The sequence below is a fragment of the Penaeus vannamei genome, chromosome 39 (genome assembly GCF_042767895.1).
Source record: "Penaeus vannamei isolate JL-2024 chromosome 39, ASM4276789v1, whole genome shotgun sequence".
NCBI classification, from domain to species: domain Eukaryota; kingdom Metazoa; phylum Arthropoda; class Malacostraca; order Decapoda; family Penaeidae; genus Penaeus; species Penaeus vannamei.
Genome location: NC_091587.1, coordinates 6105274 through 6122773, shown reverse-complemented (window position 1 = coordinate 6122773; position 17500 = coordinate 6105274). Strand labels below are relative to the sequence as shown.

The 17500-nt window shown below is 39.9% G+C and overlaps 1 protein-coding gene across 1 annotated transcript in view; it reads left to right on the top strand.

Moving 5' to 3' along the window:
• LOC138860093 (carbonic anhydrase-related protein 10-like) overlaps positions 1-17500 on the top strand; it is a gene marked incomplete at its 3' end in the record, with an annotated part of 153549 nt that overhangs the window by 135647 nt on the left and 402 nt on the right. Inside the window, 1 exon segment of the mRNA XM_070116935.1 lies at positions 6493-6644. Coding sequence (XP_069973036.1) covers positions 6493-6644 — 152 coding nt within the window.

The window sequence follows — 17500 nt, the reverse complement described above, 5'->3', positions numbered from 1 at the left end:
ATGATGTGATGATGATGATGGTGATGATGATGATGTTAATGATGTTGTTGTTGTTGATGATGATGATGATGATGATGATGGTGATGATGATGGTGATGATGATGATGATGATGATGGTGATGATGATGATGTTGTTGTTAATGTTGTTGTTGATGATGATGATGATGATGATGATGGTGATGGTGATGATGATGTGATGATGATGATGGTGATGATGATGATGTTAATGATGTTGTTGTTGTTGTTGATGATGATGATGATGATGATGATGATGATGATGATGGTAATGATGATGATGATGGTGATGATGATGGTAATGATGGTGATGATGATGATGATGATGATAATGACGTTGTCGTTGTTGTTGTTAATGTTGTTGTTGATGTTGTTGATGATGATGGTGATGATGATGGTGATGATGATGATGATGATAATGATGATGATGGTAATGATGGTGATGATGATGATGATGATGATGATGATGATGATGATGATGATGTTGTTGCTGTTGATGATGATGTTGTTGTTGTTGTTATTAATGTTGTTGTTGTTATTGATGACGAAGATGATGATGTTGTTACTGTTGTTGTCGTTGATGTTGTGATTTGGATGATCATGATAATGATAATGGTGATAGTGATGTTGATAACAATGATAAGGATATTAAGAGGATAAAAAACAGTAATAGTAGTAGTAATGATAGTAATGATTATAGTGACAATAACAAGGAAAATAATGATAATAATGATATTCACAATAGTGATAATAATGGTAATAATAATAATAATGATAACAACAACAACAACAACAACAACAACAATAATGATAATAATAATAATTAATTATCTCCCATCTATGATTATAACCTTAATTATCTCCCATCTATGATTATAATCTTAATTATCTCCCATCTATAATTATAACCTTAATTATCTACTTGAACATTCAACTGTCTTAACTTCCTATCTTCCTCACTATAATAACATTAAAATCTACTTGTAACCAACCATCTTAAGGTATGCAGTAGGTGTGAATATATATTGTTCACACCTAACTTATAGTACACTTACTGCATACTTACAACCCACAATGATGTATTAGCTATAAACTTACCTATAATATCTATGGGTGATGCGTGATGTTGGTTACATCCTTACATCTATACACACACACACACACACACACACACACACACACACACACACACACACACACACACACACACACACACACACACACACACACACACACACACACACACACACACACACACACACACACACACACACACACACACACACACACACACACACACACACACACACACACACACACACACACACACACAAATCTGATTATATGAGCGAAAAATAGAACCTTGTGTAAAGAGGAGTGATCCCCCCCCCCCCCCCCCCCCCGTTCGCCTTCTTTCTCTCCCACTTCCTCTTCGTTCCCTTCTGTTCTCTTCTTTCTTCCTCTTTGAAGTTTTATTTCCGTATCATCCTCTTCCTCTCCTTTATACTCACTTTCGTCTTTTCTTTTCTTTTTCTTCATTTCCACTTCCTATTTAATTTCATCTCTTCTCTTTCGCTTCTTCCTCCTTTAATCTCTTCTACGTTTCTTGTCCCCCTTCCATCTCTTCCCATTCATGTTATTCCTCTTATTATCCCTACTCTCCCCCTCCTCCTCTTTTCAACTCTTTCCCTTCCTTCCCTTTCCTTCCTCTCTTCATCCCCTTTCATCCTCTCACACTTTTCTTTATCTCCTTCATTTTCTTTTCTCTCATCCTCTCCCTTCTTCCTCTTCCTCCGCTTTCCTTTCCTCCCCCTCCTTTCCTCCTATTCCCTTCCTTTCCTTCTCTCTTATATACTTCCCCCTTCCGCTCCTTCTCCTCTCTCCGTCCCCTCTCCCCCCCGTTCCTTTCCCACTCTTTACATCTTTCTTCCTCCTCCTCCTCCCCTGATCCCTATTCCTCCTTCACCTCCTCCTCTTCCTCTCTCACCTCTCTCTTCCTCCTCATCCTTACCTTCCTCCCCCCCCCCTCCACTCCCCTTTCATCCTCTTCTCCTCCTCCCCTCTTACTCTTCCTCCTCCTACCCCTCCTCCTCCCTCTCCTCTACCCTCCCCCCTTCCTCCTCCTCCTTTCTCCCCCTCCACCCCATCCTCCTTTCCCTCCTCCCCTCTCCTCCTCCTCCCTCTCCTCTCCTCCTTCCTCCCCCCCTTCCTCCTAAAACCCCTTTCCTCCTCCTCCCTCTCCTCTCCCCCTCCTCCCACTCCCCCTCCTCCTCCCTCTCCTCTCCATCCTCCCTTTCCCTCCTCCTCCTTCCCTTCCCCCACCCCCTTCCTCCCCCTCCACCCCATCCTCCTTTTCCTCCTCCCCTTTCCTCTCCTCCCTCTCCTCCCCTCCACCCCATCCCCCTTCCTCCCCCTCCTTCCCTCCCCCTTCCTCCTAAAACCTCTTTCCTCCTCCCCTTTCCTCCTCCTCCCTCTCCTCTCTTCCCCCCTCCTCCTTCTCCTCCTCTTCCCTCTCCTCAACTATGATTAGATCAGGGTCATATACCGGCTCTTTTAGCACTTAACTGGAGATAAGTTGTATGCATGAGGAGACTAAAAAACCCCTCAGCTGATGTAATTCTGATCCCCTTTAATTAAGTTGCTTTTCTTTTTTTACTCTCTTTAATCTTTTTTTATTTTCTTTTTTTTTTCTTTTTTTTTGGGGGGGGGGTGGGTTGGGCGGGGAAGTGTCCGTTATATTTCTGTGTTTCTCTTTCTCTATCTTATTATCTGTCTCATTCTCTCTCTCTTACTCTTTCTCTATCTTATCTCTATCATTTCTCTCTCTCTCTATCTCTCTCTCTCTCTCTCTTTCTCTCTTCCTCTCTCTCTCTCTCTCTCTCTCTCTCTCTCTCTCTCTCTCTCTCTCTCTCTCTCTCTCTCTCTCTCTCTCTCTCTCTCTCTCTCTCTCTTTCTTTCTTTCTTTCTTTCTTTCTCTCTCTCTCTCTCTCTCTCTCTCTCTCTCTCTCTCTCTCTCTCTCTCTCTCTCTCTCTCTCTTTCTTTCTTTCTTTCTCTCTCTCTCTCTCTCTCTCTCTCTCTCTCTCTCTCTCTCTCTCTCTCTCTCTCTCTCTCTCTCTCTCTCTCTCTCTCTCTCTCTCTCTCTCTCTCTCTCTTTCTGTCTCTTTATATATATGTATATATATATGTATATATATATATAAATATATATATATATATATATATATATATATATATATATATATATATATATATATATATATATATATATATATGTGTGTGTGTGTGTGTGTGTGTGTGTGTATATTATATACATATATATATATATATATATATATATATATATATATATATATATATATATATATATATATATATATATATATATATTTATATATATTATATGAATAAATTTATATGTATATATATGTGTATATATATATATATATATATATGTATATGTATATATATATATAGATAGATAGATAGATAGATAGATATATATATATATATATATATATATATATATATATATATATATATATATATATATATATATATATATATATATATATATATATATATATATATATATATATATATACATATATATATTTATATATATGTATATATGAATATATATAAATAAATAAATATATACATAAATATATATATATATATATATATCTAAATATATAGATATATATATATTATATATATATATATATATATATATATATATATATATATATACATATAAATATATATACAAATATATATAAATAAATTATATATATATATATATATATATATATATATATATATATATATATATATATATATATATATATATGTATGTATTTATATGTACACACACAGCCCCCCCTCTTCTCCCGTGATCGTTCAGCGTTGCAGATCAGCTGTTCGAAAGCGCCGTCAGTTCTCGTAATGAGTCATCACACCGGAGAGAAAGAGGGGGAGGGGTGAGGGGGAGGTGGGGAAGAGTGGAAAGGAGGGAGGGAGGAAGAGAGGGAGAGAGGGAGGAGGAGGGGGAAGAGAGAGAGGGAGGAAGAAGAGAGGGAGGGAGGGAGGGAGGGAGAGGAGGAAGGAGAGAGAGTGAGGGAGGAGGAAGGGAGGGAGGGAGAGAGGAAGGAGAGAGGGAGGAAGGGAGGGAGGAAGGGAGTGAGGGGGAAATAGATGGATAGATAGAAAGGGAAAGAGAGAGGGACAGAGATAGATAGATCGACAGATAGATAGACAGATAGAGAGAGACAGATAGACAGAGAGAGAGAGACAGAATGAGACAGAAAAAGAAAAAGAGAGAGAAAGATAAACAGATAAAAAGAAAAGAAAAAAAAAGACACACGCAGAAACACAAACAAAAAAGAAAAATCCCCAAACCCCCAACCCCCAACTCCCCCCCCCCAAAAAAAAAGACCGAGAATCCCCAACCCGCCATCCCACCATCCCACCATCCACCATCCCACCATCCCACCATCCCCCATCCAGCATCCCGGCAGATCCCACCTCGCACGGCTTAATTGACTGTAATTAGCGACTAGCCTAAATGATGCTCGCTGGCTGGTCGTTGATGAGATGCAAGACTCCTGCATGAATTTAAACGCCGTTGCGAGCCTTCTCTCTCTCTGCAACGCTGGCTGGGGGAGGGGGAGGGATGGGAGGGTGGGGAAGGAGGAGGAAGGGTGGGGATGGGTGGGGAGGAGGAAGGGGAATGGGTGGGGGAGGGGTGGGGAGGTGGAGGGGGGAGGGTTGAAGGAGGGGGAGGAGGAAGGGTAGGGGTGGGTGGGGAGGGGAAGGGTTGAAGGAGGGGGGGAGGAAGGGTGGGTGGGGAGGGGTGAAGGAGGGGGAGGGGGTGGGGAGGGGTGAAGGAGGGGAAGGGTGGGGGTGGGCGGGTGGGGAGGGTTGAGGGAGGAGGTGGGTGGAAGGGAGGAAGGGAGTGGGGTTGGGTTGGGAGGAGGAGGTGATGGAGGGAAGGGATGAGGGAGGAATGGAGTGGGAGGGTGGGTGAGGGTGGAAGGGAGAAAGGGGGGAGGAAGAGTGGGGAAGGGAGAGGGTGGGAGGAGGATGAAAGGGGAATGTAGGAAAAAAAGTGATGGAGGGGGAAGAAGGAGGAAGGAGATAAGGGGAGGGTGATAGAGGAGGAAGGAGGAAAGAGGAGGAGGAAGGAAGAAGAAAAAGAGAAGGTAGAAGAAGAGGAAAAGAGGAAAAGGGAAAATTGGGAGAAACAAAGAAGAGGATAAAAAATAGGGAACGAAAGAAAGGAGATGAAGGAAGAAAGGACAAGGAGAGGGAATGGACGAAAGGGAATAGGGATATGAGGGACTTGTACATGAGGAGGGGGAACGAAAAGGGAAGAAGGAGGGGAGAAAGGAAAAGGGAGCAGAAAGAGAGGGAGGGTTAGGGGAGGAACTGAAAAGGAGGGAAATTTTGTGCAACAACTTCTACATATATGGCAAAGGATGTATCTATGCATTGCATTCATATACATATATCGATACGTGAATGTCCATAGATATGTGTCTTTAAGAGTGGATACATAGAGAACTATACTCCTCTGATACATAAACATTTCTTTTCGGGTAAATACGTAAACTGGATTGTATCATTTTCAAAACATTTCACACATTTCTTGGCTTAGTTCATTTAGGTTCGTGTGATTTTTTTAACTGTAAGTTGTTCTCGCCTTTTTCAGTGTGTCTTTCTGTTTTTCTGTCTGTCTGTCTGTCTTTCTGTCTGTCTGTCTACATGTCTATTTGTCTGTCTTTTTCTTTGATCTGTAAGCAGTTTTTCTCGCCTTTTTCACTATGGCTGTCTGTCTACCTGTCTGTTTTTCTGTCTGTCTGTCTGTCTGTCTCTCTCTCTCTCTCTCTCTCTCTCTCTCTCTCTCTCTCTCTCTCTCTCTCTCTCTCTCTCTCTCTCTTTGTCTGTCTGTCAGTCTGTCTGTCTGTCTGTCTGTCTGTCTGTCTGTCTGTCTGTCTGTCTCTCTCTCTCTCTCTCTCTCTCTCTCTCTCTCTCTCTCTCTCTTGCTCTCTCTCTCTCTCTGTCTGTCAGTCTGTCTGTTTGTCTGTCTGTCTGTCTCTGTCTCTCTCTCTCCCTTTTCTCTCTTTCTCTCTCTCTCTCTCTCTCTCTCTATATATATATATATATATATATATATATATATATATATATATATATATATATATATATATATATATATATATATATATACATGTATATATATATATATATATATATATATATATATATATATATATATATATATATATGTATGTATATATATACCTATTATTCTCGTCCCCCAACCCACTTCACACTCCTCTCCTCTCCCCCCCCATCTCCCACTCCCCCCAACCCCCCCAAAGAAAAAAAAATAAAGAAAAAAATTTAAAAAAAGAAAAAAATTACCCTCTCGCCTCCTCATCTCACTCTCTCGCCTCCCCTCGCCTCTCCGACAGGTAAATCGACCCTGATTCACTTCGTCCCGATCCAAGAGCTGTTCACCTCTTCTCTCTACCTGACCTACGAAGGCTCGCTGACTGAACCGCCCTGCGAGGAGACGGTCACGTGGGTGGTTCTCAACAAGCCGGGATACATCACAGCTGATCAGGTGAGTGGGGGAGGGGAGGGTGGGGGTGGGTGGGAGGGTGGGGGCGGGGAGGGAAGGAGGGAGGAGCGGAGGAGGGTGGGGGTATGTGAAGGGGGCAAGGGGTTGGGAAGAGGGAAGGGGAATTATGTTATATTTTATTATATATATATATATATATATATATATATATATATATATATATATATATATATATATACATATATATATACATGCATATATATATATACATGGAGAGAGAGATACATAGAGAGTTAAGAGAGAGAGAGAGAAGAAGAGAGAGAGAGAGATAGAGAGAGAGAGAGAGAGAAGAGAGAGAGAGAAGAAGAGAGAGAGAGAGAGAGACAGAGAATGAAAGAGAGAGAGAGAGAGAGAGAGAGAGAGAGAGAGAGAGAGAGAGAGAGTGTAAGAGAGGGAGAGAATATGCATGTGCGTGTGTGTGCAGGTATTACCCGAACGTGTATATGTGCATACATTCATGAGATGTTCTCAAACCGTATCCGCTATGTTGCCTCAATATCTCCACTCCTGCATATTCACATAGGTTAAATCGTTATCTCTCTCTCTCTCTCTTCCCCTCCCCTCTTTCTCTCTCTAACGCTCTTTCCCCTCTCTCTTTCTCGCATTATAACTCTCCCTCTCTCTCTCTCATTCTCTCTCTCGCTCTCATTCTCTCTCTCTCTCTCTCATTCTGTCTCTCTCTCTCTCTCTCTCGCTCTCTCTCTCTCTCTCACTCTCTCATTCTCTCTCTCTCTCTCTCTCTCTCTCTCACTCACTCTTTCTCTCACTCTTTCTCTCACTCTCTCTCTCTCTCTCTCTCTCTCTCTCTCTCTCACTCTCTCTCACTCTCTCTCTCTCTCTCTCTCTCTCTCTCTCTCTCTCTCTCTCTCTCTCTCTCTCTCTCTCTCTCTCTCTCTCTCTCTCTGTCCCACCTTTCTTCGCCCTTTTAATCCATCCATAGCTTCCTCTTCTTTTAATTAGTTTTATCCCCACGTCTTCACTTATTCTTCTCTTCCCCTTTCCTAGTTCTCAAAATGTTTCGTATTTTTTTTTCTCTTCTCTTGCGTTCTTCATCTCCACGTTTATCGCTCCTGTAGCCCTTCCGCCATTTATTTCATTTTTTCCTCTCTCTCTTAGTTTTCACTCTTGACTATATTTTAGGATAAATTGCCTCTTTCTCTTTTCAATATGGGTTGCCGTGTCCTATCTCTTTATTCTTCTTTGTACCTCTATTTATTCGTGTGTTCTTTCGCCCTCTATTTCATCACTTGTATTTTTTTTATTTCTCTGTCGTGCTTGATTTCTCTGTTTCTCTGATTCTTTTTCCTTCTTTTCTTTTCTTTCACTTTATCGTTTATTTTTTTCTTCTTTATTCTTTGTTATTGTTTTCAGTACTGACTTTTTTTTTTTTTTTTTTGCTTGTCTTATATTACTTTTGTTATTTTCTGCCTCTTCTTCTTGTTATTTGCTGTGTTTCTTGATATTTTTTTCCTATTTTTCTCTTATCTTTCTCCTCCCCTACTCTCCTCCCTCTCTTTTCTCTCTCTTCCTTTCGTCTATCGCTCTGCTCCTTTCTATACCACTCTTTCTCTCTCTCCCTGTCTCTTTCTCCCATCTCCTAACCTCCCATCTCTCATTCTCTCTCTATCTATCTATCTCTCTGTCTGTCTGTCTGTTTGTCTCTCTCTATCTACCTTTCTGTCTAAATGTCTATCCAACTCTCTCTCTCTCTTCCCTCCTCCTCTTTTCTTCCTCCTACATACATACACTCATTTCCTCTTCCTCTCTCTTCGATTTCCTCGTCTTTACATCTCCCTCTCCCTCTTCTTCTTTCTACCTTACCTCTCCCTCTCACATCCTCTCTTCCCCTATCCTCTCTCTCTCTCCCATCTCCCCCATCCTCTCCCTCATTCCTCCCCTCCTCTTCATCTCCCTTTCTCTCTTATTCTCCCATTTCATTTTCGTCCGCCGTTTCCTTCTTTTCCTTCCTTCTCTCTCTCTCCCTCTCTTCATCTCCATTCCTTCCTCTCCCTCTCCCTCACTTCATCTCCATTCCTTCCTCTCCCTCTCCTCCTCTTCGTCCCCGTCTCTTCCTCCCCCTCTCCCTCTTTATTCATCTCCGTTCCTCCCCTCTTCTTCCATTTCATCCTTCCGCCCTTTCCTCCTGTTTCTCCCTCTCTATTCATCTCCGTTCCTCCCCTCTTCTTCCATTTCATCCGTCCGCCCTTTCCTCCTGTTTCTCCCTCTCTCCCTCTCTTCCCTTTCGTCCAATTTGCTCTTTGACCTCAGTTGTGTTATTACCTCCACTAGACGTTAACCTGTGTGTGCACAAGGGGGATTTTACTTGCCTTGTTTATCTCCGTTTGCTGAGGGAGAAGACGGAGGTGGAGGAGGAGGAAGAGGAGGAAGGAGGTGGGGAAGGAGGAGGAGGTGGGGAAGGAGGAGGATGAGGAGGATGAGGAGGGAGAGGAGATGGGGGAGGAAGGAGGAGGTGGGGAAGGTGGGGAAGGAGGGAGAGGAGATGGGGGAGGAGGAGGAGGAGGAGATGGGGAAGGAGGAGGAGGAAGAAGAGGAAAAAAGGGAGAAGAGGAGGAGGAGGGAGGAGAGGAGATGGAGGGAGGAAGAGGAAGGAAGGGAAGGAAGGGAAGGGGAGATGGGGAAGGAAGAGGAAGGAGAGATGGGGAAGAAGAAGAAGAGGAAAAAGAGAGAAGGAGGAGGGGGAGGAAGGAGAGATGGGGAATTAGGAGGAAGAGGAAGAGAAAGCGAAGGAGATGATGGAAGAAGAGGAAGAAAAGGAAAAAGGAGGAGGAGGAGGAGGAAGAGGAGGTGTAAAATGAAGAGAGGAGATAGGGGAGGAGGATACCTAGACGGAGAAGGAGGAGGAGGGAGGAGGAAGAAGGAAAGAAGAAGGAGGAGGAGGAAGAAGGAAAGAAGAAGGAGGAGGAGGACGAAAAGAAGGAAGAAGGAAGAAGAAGAAGAAGGAGGAGGAGGAGGAGAGGGAAATGAAGAAAAAGGAAGAGGACGAAGAGAAAGAGGATGAAAATTAGGAGGAGGAGGAGGAGGAAGAAGGAAAAAAGAAGAAAAGAGAGGAGGAAGAATAGGAGCACTAGAAAAAGGAAAAAGAGGAGGAGGAAGAGAAGGAAGAGAAAAATGAAGAGAAGAGGACAGACGAAAAAGAGTGAGATGGAAGGTGCCATTTGCCCTTCACAAATTGGCTCTGAGAAGCATGGCCAGGAACTACCATGAGACGATGGTACTGGCAAGTATCTACCATATCCTGCCATGACATATCTGATGGAACACAACCCGGTGAGCGGCAGTGTACAATCCGGGAAACTAAAGGGGAAGTCAACAGATATTTCCCTTATACAGGCTCTGAAAATAAACCCGCGTTGGTACTTGGGGAATGGAGGTTTCAGTCAAGGGAAGAAGGTATTATTGGGCGTCTTGTACTGGGTTCTGAAAGGGAGGAAAAGGGTGCAAGGGGTTCCCGTTGGCGGTATGAGGGATTTGATGGCAAGTTGCAACACCATCTTCGAGAAACGCGGATTGTATAAAATTCCAGGATTAGATGGAGCAAATCTCATACAGACTGACTTTATATTGGTATAGATAAGCGTAAGGATATGGGTGAGGAATACACGTGTGTACTAGTTTCTGTGTAAAGACATGTACGGTAAAGATGAGACAGATTTCACGGTCTCAGGTTAATCTATGAAGAATCTGAAAGGGTAGATAATCATATATTAGCAGACAGGAAACTTCAGTCACTTAAAGGTGCTGTCCCACTAGCACTTTTTCCGTCAATTTTTTGGACAATTTTATTAAACATAAATACAAACATTCTCGAATATAGATCTTGATCTGACTATGCTTGGCTAAAAAAAAGTTGACGGAAAGGTTTTCAGACGGAAACGATCATTATCGTCTGGCTGGAAAATCGACAATTCGCTCAAAAGTCGTCAAAATTTCAGAAAATTGTCAAAAAAATTATGGAAAAAGTGCTAGTGTGACACCGCCTTTAGACACTTACTAGAAATTTGGCAGACTAGCCTAACGACAAACAGTTCTTGTACCACCAACCATGAAATGAAGTTTATATGAAATCTATATTTAATATATATTTAATATATATAATATCTATAATATATATATATATTCAATATATATAGTAATAAATATATATAATAATAAATATATTAAATATTTATAATATATATATTTAATATATATAATAATAAGTATATGAAATATATATCTAAATGAAATCTATACCTGTTCGAGAGGTACAGAACGAATTCCCTCACCTGTCATACGAACAGGACTTCACAGAACATTAAGAAAGTTAAACCAAGAAATCTTCATTTATACTTAAAAAAAAAAAGAAAAAAAAAATCTTTTCTTGATACGCAAATAACGAGAAATAAATTGGAACGTCCTTTTACTTCTAGAAAAGTTTCCGACAATACAGACAATACAGAAAAAAAAACTAGAACATGTTATGCTATAAACTGTATTCATTACAACAAACGTAGGAAGTTACGAATGGAAATGAAAATCTCCACAATGGATGGCATGGATGATGTGGTATGTGATAGTGTAGATTAAGTGGATGATGTGGATGGCATGGATGATGTGGATGATATGGATGATGTGGTATGTGATAGTGTAGATTAAGTGGATGATGTGGATGGCATGGATGATGTGGATGATATGGATGATGTGGTATGTGATAGTGTAGATTAAGTGGATGATGTGGATGGCATGGATGATGTGGTATGTGATAGTGTAGATTATGTGGATGATGTGGATGGCATGGATGATGTGGATGATATGGATGATGTGGTATGTGATAGTGTAGATTAAGTGGATGATGTGGATGGCATGGATGATGTGGATGATATGGATGATGTGGTATGTGATAGTGTAGATTAAGTGGATGATGTGGATGGCATGGATGATGTGAGTATGTGATAGTGTAGATTATGTGGATGATGTGGATGGCATGGATGATGTGGTATGTGATAGTGTAGATTAAGTGGATGATGTGGATGGCATGGATGATGTGGATGATATGGATGATGTGGTATGTGATAGTGTAGATTAAGTGGATGATGTGGATGGCATGGATGATGTGGTATGTGATAGTGTAGATTATGTGGATGATGTGGATGGCATGGATGATGTGGTATGTGATAGTGTAGATTAAGTGGATGATGTGGATGGCATGGATGATGTGGATGATATGGATGATGTGGTATGTGATAGTGTAGATTAAGTGGATGATGTGGATGGCATGGATGATGTGGTATGTGATAGTGTAGATTATGTGGATGATGTGGATGGCATGGATGATGTGGTATGTGATAGTGTAGATTATGTGGATGATGTGGATGGCATGGATGATGTGGTATGTGATAGTGTAGATTAAGTGGATGATGTGGATGGCATGGATGATGTGGATGGCATGGATGATGTGGTATGTGATAGTGTAGATTAAGTGGATGATATGGATGATGTGGTATGTGGTAGTGTAGATTAAGTGGATGATGTGGATGGCATGGGTGATATGGTATGTGATAGTGTAGATTAAGTGGATGATGTGGATACTGATGTATTATTTTCCAAGCAAACACAGGAAATAAACAACAGTAAACAGGTACTGTAAACAACCCCTAGGCTGCCAAGGAGAGACGGACACAACTTGGTCTGAAAATAAGTGTAAAGAAGACAAAAAAAAAAAAGAAAAAAAAAAGAAAAAAAATATATAATAGAAAGATAAATAAATAAATGAATAAAAGATAATGACCATAACGGGAATAATCGGAATGTTATTTGAATATTGATCGAGGGTCAAGAATAGAGAAGATTAACCACTCCTTCTTATCTCTTCTTATCGTATTAAAGACGGAGATAACAACAGAGGAAAGAAGGTGTCGACTGCTGATATAAAAAGACAAGAGAGAAAAAAAAATGAACAAAGAAAATACAAACAAAAAGGAAGAAAGAAGAAAAAGAGAAAAAAATATGATCAGCAAAGAAAATACAAACAAAAAGGAAGAAAGAATAAAAGAAGAAGAAAAAGAGAGAAAAAACTGAACAAAGAAAATACAAACAAAAAGGAAGAAAGAATAGAAGAAGAAAAAAGAAAAAAACAACAACAACGAAAATACTAACAAAAAGGAAGAAAGTATAAAAGAAGCAGAAAAAAGAGAGAAAAACAAAAAGTGAACAACCAAGAAAATACAAAGAAAAATGAAGAAATAATAAAAGAAGCAGAAAAAGAGAGAAAAAAACTGAACAACAAAGAAAACACAAACAACAATGAAGAAAGACTAAAAAAAAAAAAAAAAAAAAAAAAAAAAAAAATCTTTCAAGAACGTGAAGAAGCGGGACAAGGTCAAGACGAAAGCCCGGGTTCCACTTCCCAGCCTCAGCCTTGGACCCAGGCCTACCTCGGGCCGACTAGACTCCCGCACTGGTTACATTACAGAGACCTTCCTCTGGCCGAAGTCTAAGATGAAATAAAAAAAAAGCCTTTTAAATATTATCCAAAACTAAATCACGATACTTAACGAGCTTTTAAAAAAATGATGATAAACTCAGAGTCGACAAAAGCCTTTCACAAATCATCACAATATAGAAAAAAACAAAAACAAAAAACAAACAAACAACAACAAAAAGCATATAGCGAAGAGACACTTAGGTTAAGCAAGGTCCTCCTGATAACGTACCTAAGTCAAACCTGGTCAAAAAAAAATAGTCCACCATCCCGGATTCAAATCTGGATCCAGATTAGATATGGTCAGATAAGGCCAGCTGATCCCCGTCTAAGGGTGCTGTCACACTAGCACTTTTTCCGTCAATTTTTTGACAATTTTATTAAAGTTTTTTTCCATTTTTGAACGAATTGTCGATTTTCAAGTCAGACGACAATGATCGTTTCCGTCTGAAAACCTTTCCGTCAACTTTTTTCAACCAAGCATAGTCAAATCATATATATTCAAGAATCTCTGTATTTATGTTAAATAAAATTGTAAAAAAAACAAAATGACGGGAAAAGTGCTAGTGTGACAGCACCTTTAGGCTGCCCATAGCGACAGGGAGGTAAACGCTGTCAAAGACGGGATTAAGAAAGCCTTGGCAGAACATACACGAAGCTGGTAAATTTGCCAGTGTTCTCTGTTCTTATTGATGTTGTTATTATTATTATCATCATTATTATTATCATTATTATTATTATTATTATTATTATTATTATTATTATTATTATTATTATCATTATCATTATTATTATTATTATCATTATAATTTTCATTATTATTATCATCATTATTATCATTATTATTATTATCATCATCATTGTTATTATTACTATCATTATTATTATCATTATCATTATTATTATTGTTATCATAATCATCATTATCCTTGTTATTATCATTATCATTACTATCCTTATCATTATCATTATTATTATTATCATCATTATTATCATTATCATTATCATCATTATTATTGTTATTATCATTATCATTATTATTATCATTATTATTATTATCATGGTTATTATTATTATTATTATTATTATTATTGTTATTATTATTATTATTATTATTATTATCATGATTATTATAATCCTTATTATCCTTATTACTATTATTATTATTATTATCATCATTATTATCATCATCATTATTATCATTACTATCATTATTATTATCATTATCATTATTATTATTGTTATCATAATTATCATTATCCTTATTATTATTATTATTACTATCCTTATTATTATTATTATCATTATTATCATCATTATTATCATTATTATTATCATTATTATTATCATTATTATTATTATTATTATCATTATCATTATTATTATCATCATTAGGCAAGCACCGAGGTTCCACTTGCCTTGGCTGGCTCTGGGACGGTACTCGAGCCAAGGATTGTCACCCCCCTAGTTCGGGCGATGAAGGGGAAGGGAGAGAGGGGAAGGGAGAGAAGGGAGGGGGGGGCTTGGCAGGACTAGGACTGTTTTTTTTTTTTTTTTTTTTTTTTTTTTTTATGGCTGGGGAGATCTGTAGGATCGTTTCCCCATGCTAATCTTTTTTTTTTTTTTTTATAATATCCAGAAACATGCATTCGGATTCTCTGCTGCTTTCTCTTTCTTCTCTCTCTCTCTCTCATTCTCTCTCATTTCTCTCTCCCCTCTCTTTTCTCCCTCATTCTCTTTCTCTCACTCCCCTTCTCTCTCCCTTCTCTCTCTCTCTCTCTCTCTCTCTCTCTCTCTCTCTCTCTCTCTCTCTCTCTCTCTCTCTCTCTCTCTCTCTCTCTCTCTCTCTCTCTCTTTCTCTCTCTCTCTCACCCCCCCTTCCTGTCTCTCTCTCTACTTATCTATCTTTATGTATATTTACACACACACGCACATCCACGCACACACGCACACACACGTACACGTACACACATCTACCCCCCTCCAACACACTCTATTTTTGGGGACAACTTGCGCGGAAAGCTGTGAACAAGGGAGCTTCCTAAAGAACAAGTTTATTCGCAAAGTCCCTCGATTGAACAAAATATACATAACAAAATATACATATATACACAAAAATAACACAATGTACATAAAATACAAACACGAATCAACCAATCACAGAGAAAAGAAACAGAAAAGAATAAACGAAAAGGTCTATCTCTATAAAGGAAATCAAGTTTGGGTTTGAACAGGCTGTGAACTTTCCCAGAGGAACCGAGCGCAGCACCGCACCGTCTCACGCCAGGCCAAACACTGCCCTCCGCGAATATCGAGCGAAAACCCGCTAACAAATAGCTCAGCCTCTCGGATTCATCGGCGTCCGAGAGTGGGATCGTCCCCTGCCCGTGTTGGAGACTGATGCTTGACGTCTATGCTGAGATAGTGTTTTGTATGGGTGTATGAGGAGGAGGAGGAGGAGGAGGAAAAGAGAGATGAGAGGAGGAAGGAGAGAGAGGAGAGGAGGGAGGAGAAGGGAGAGGGGAGAAGGGTAAAGGATGAAGGGATTAGAGAAGCGGGAAAGAAGAGAGAGAGAGAGGGGGAAAGAGTTAAAAGTGATGTGGAGGGAGGGTAGTGAAGAAGGTGTGAAGGATAAGACGGAGAGAAGAGAGAGAGAGGAGGGAAATTGTCGAAAAAGAATAAAGGAGAGGAGAGCAGATTGGAAGGTGGAGACAGAGAGGAGGGGGGGAAAAAAGATTGTAAGAGTGGGAAGAGAGGAGAGGTTGAGTACAAAAAAGAGAGAGGGGGAAAACGAGACAATAGAAGAAAGAGAGAGAAGAAGAAAACCATTAGAAAGAGAGAGAGAGAGAGAAATGGAGAAAGAATATTATGAAGAAGGAAAGAGAGAGAATGGGAATGAGAACTAACAAGAGAGAGAGACGGAGAAAATAGAAAGAGAGAGAGACGGAGAAAATAGAAAGAGAGAGAGAGAGAAATGGAGAAAGGATATTATGAAGAGGGAATGAGAGAGAATGGGAAGGAGAACTAACAAGAGAGAGAGACGGAGAAAATAGAAAGAGAGAGAGAGAGAAATGGACAAGGGATATTATGAAGAGGGAAAGAGAGAGAATGAGAAGGAGAACTAACAAGAGAGAGGGACGGAGAAAATAGAAAGAGAGAGAGAGAGAAATGGAGAAAGGATATTATGAAGAGGGAAAGAGAGAGCATGGGAAGGAGAACTAACAAGAGAGAGAGACGGAGAAAATAGAAAGAGAGAGAGAGAGAAATAAAGAAAGGATATTATGAAGAGGGAAAGAGAGAGAATGGGAAGGAGAACTAACAAGAGAGAGAGATGGAGAAAATAGAAAGAGAGAGAGAGAGAGAAATGGAGAAAGGATATTATGAAGAGGGAAAGAGAGAGAATGGGAAGGAGAACTAACAAGAGAGAGAGAGACGGAGAAAAAAACATATATATATATATATATATATATATATATATATATATATATATATATATATATATATATATATATATATATATATGATAACGGAGAGAAGGAAGGAATATGGCAAGTTCTCCTCCAAAGCAAGGGGAAACTATAGCAAATTAAGACATGAATAATTCACCATTGTCCCGAAGGCAACCCGTACGTGTGTTTACTTTCGCAATTGCAATCTTTAGCCAACTTCCGCGACCCCCCCCCCCCTCCAACCAGCCCGGATAAGCCACAAACATTTCATGCAGTTTATCAGTCCATCAAAGATAAGAGATGTAGAGCAAAGATAAGGCAAGTACAGAGGGCAAGATCCGTGATGTTGGCCGAAGGTACTTGCATGAAATGAAAGGATTGAGATTTGAAAGGACTGTTTGGGTGGCGCCTTCATCGTGGAGGGTTTAATGCATGTACTAATGAATATACGAACAGTACACGCATGGGGATGTATGCGAGCACTCATGCATACAAGCAGGAACACACATACACACACACACACACACACATACAGGCACGCTCACACGCACAGGCACGCACGCACGCACACACACACACACAGGCATGCACGCACACACGCACAGGCACGCACACACACACACACACAGGCACGCACGCTCACACGCACAGGCACGCACACACACACGTACGTATACAAACACAAGCACAGATGTATAGAATAGATTGAGATAGAAAGACATAGATAGTTAGATAGACAGATAGATGGATGAATAGATATATAGATAGGTCGATAGATAGATAGATAGACAGATAACTAGATAGAAAGATAGATAGAGGGAGAGATGTACATACAGTTCTAGAAGGATTAAACAATATGTAAGAGATCGTGAGTGTATGAGTGAACGAATCGACAGATTAAGTAAAAA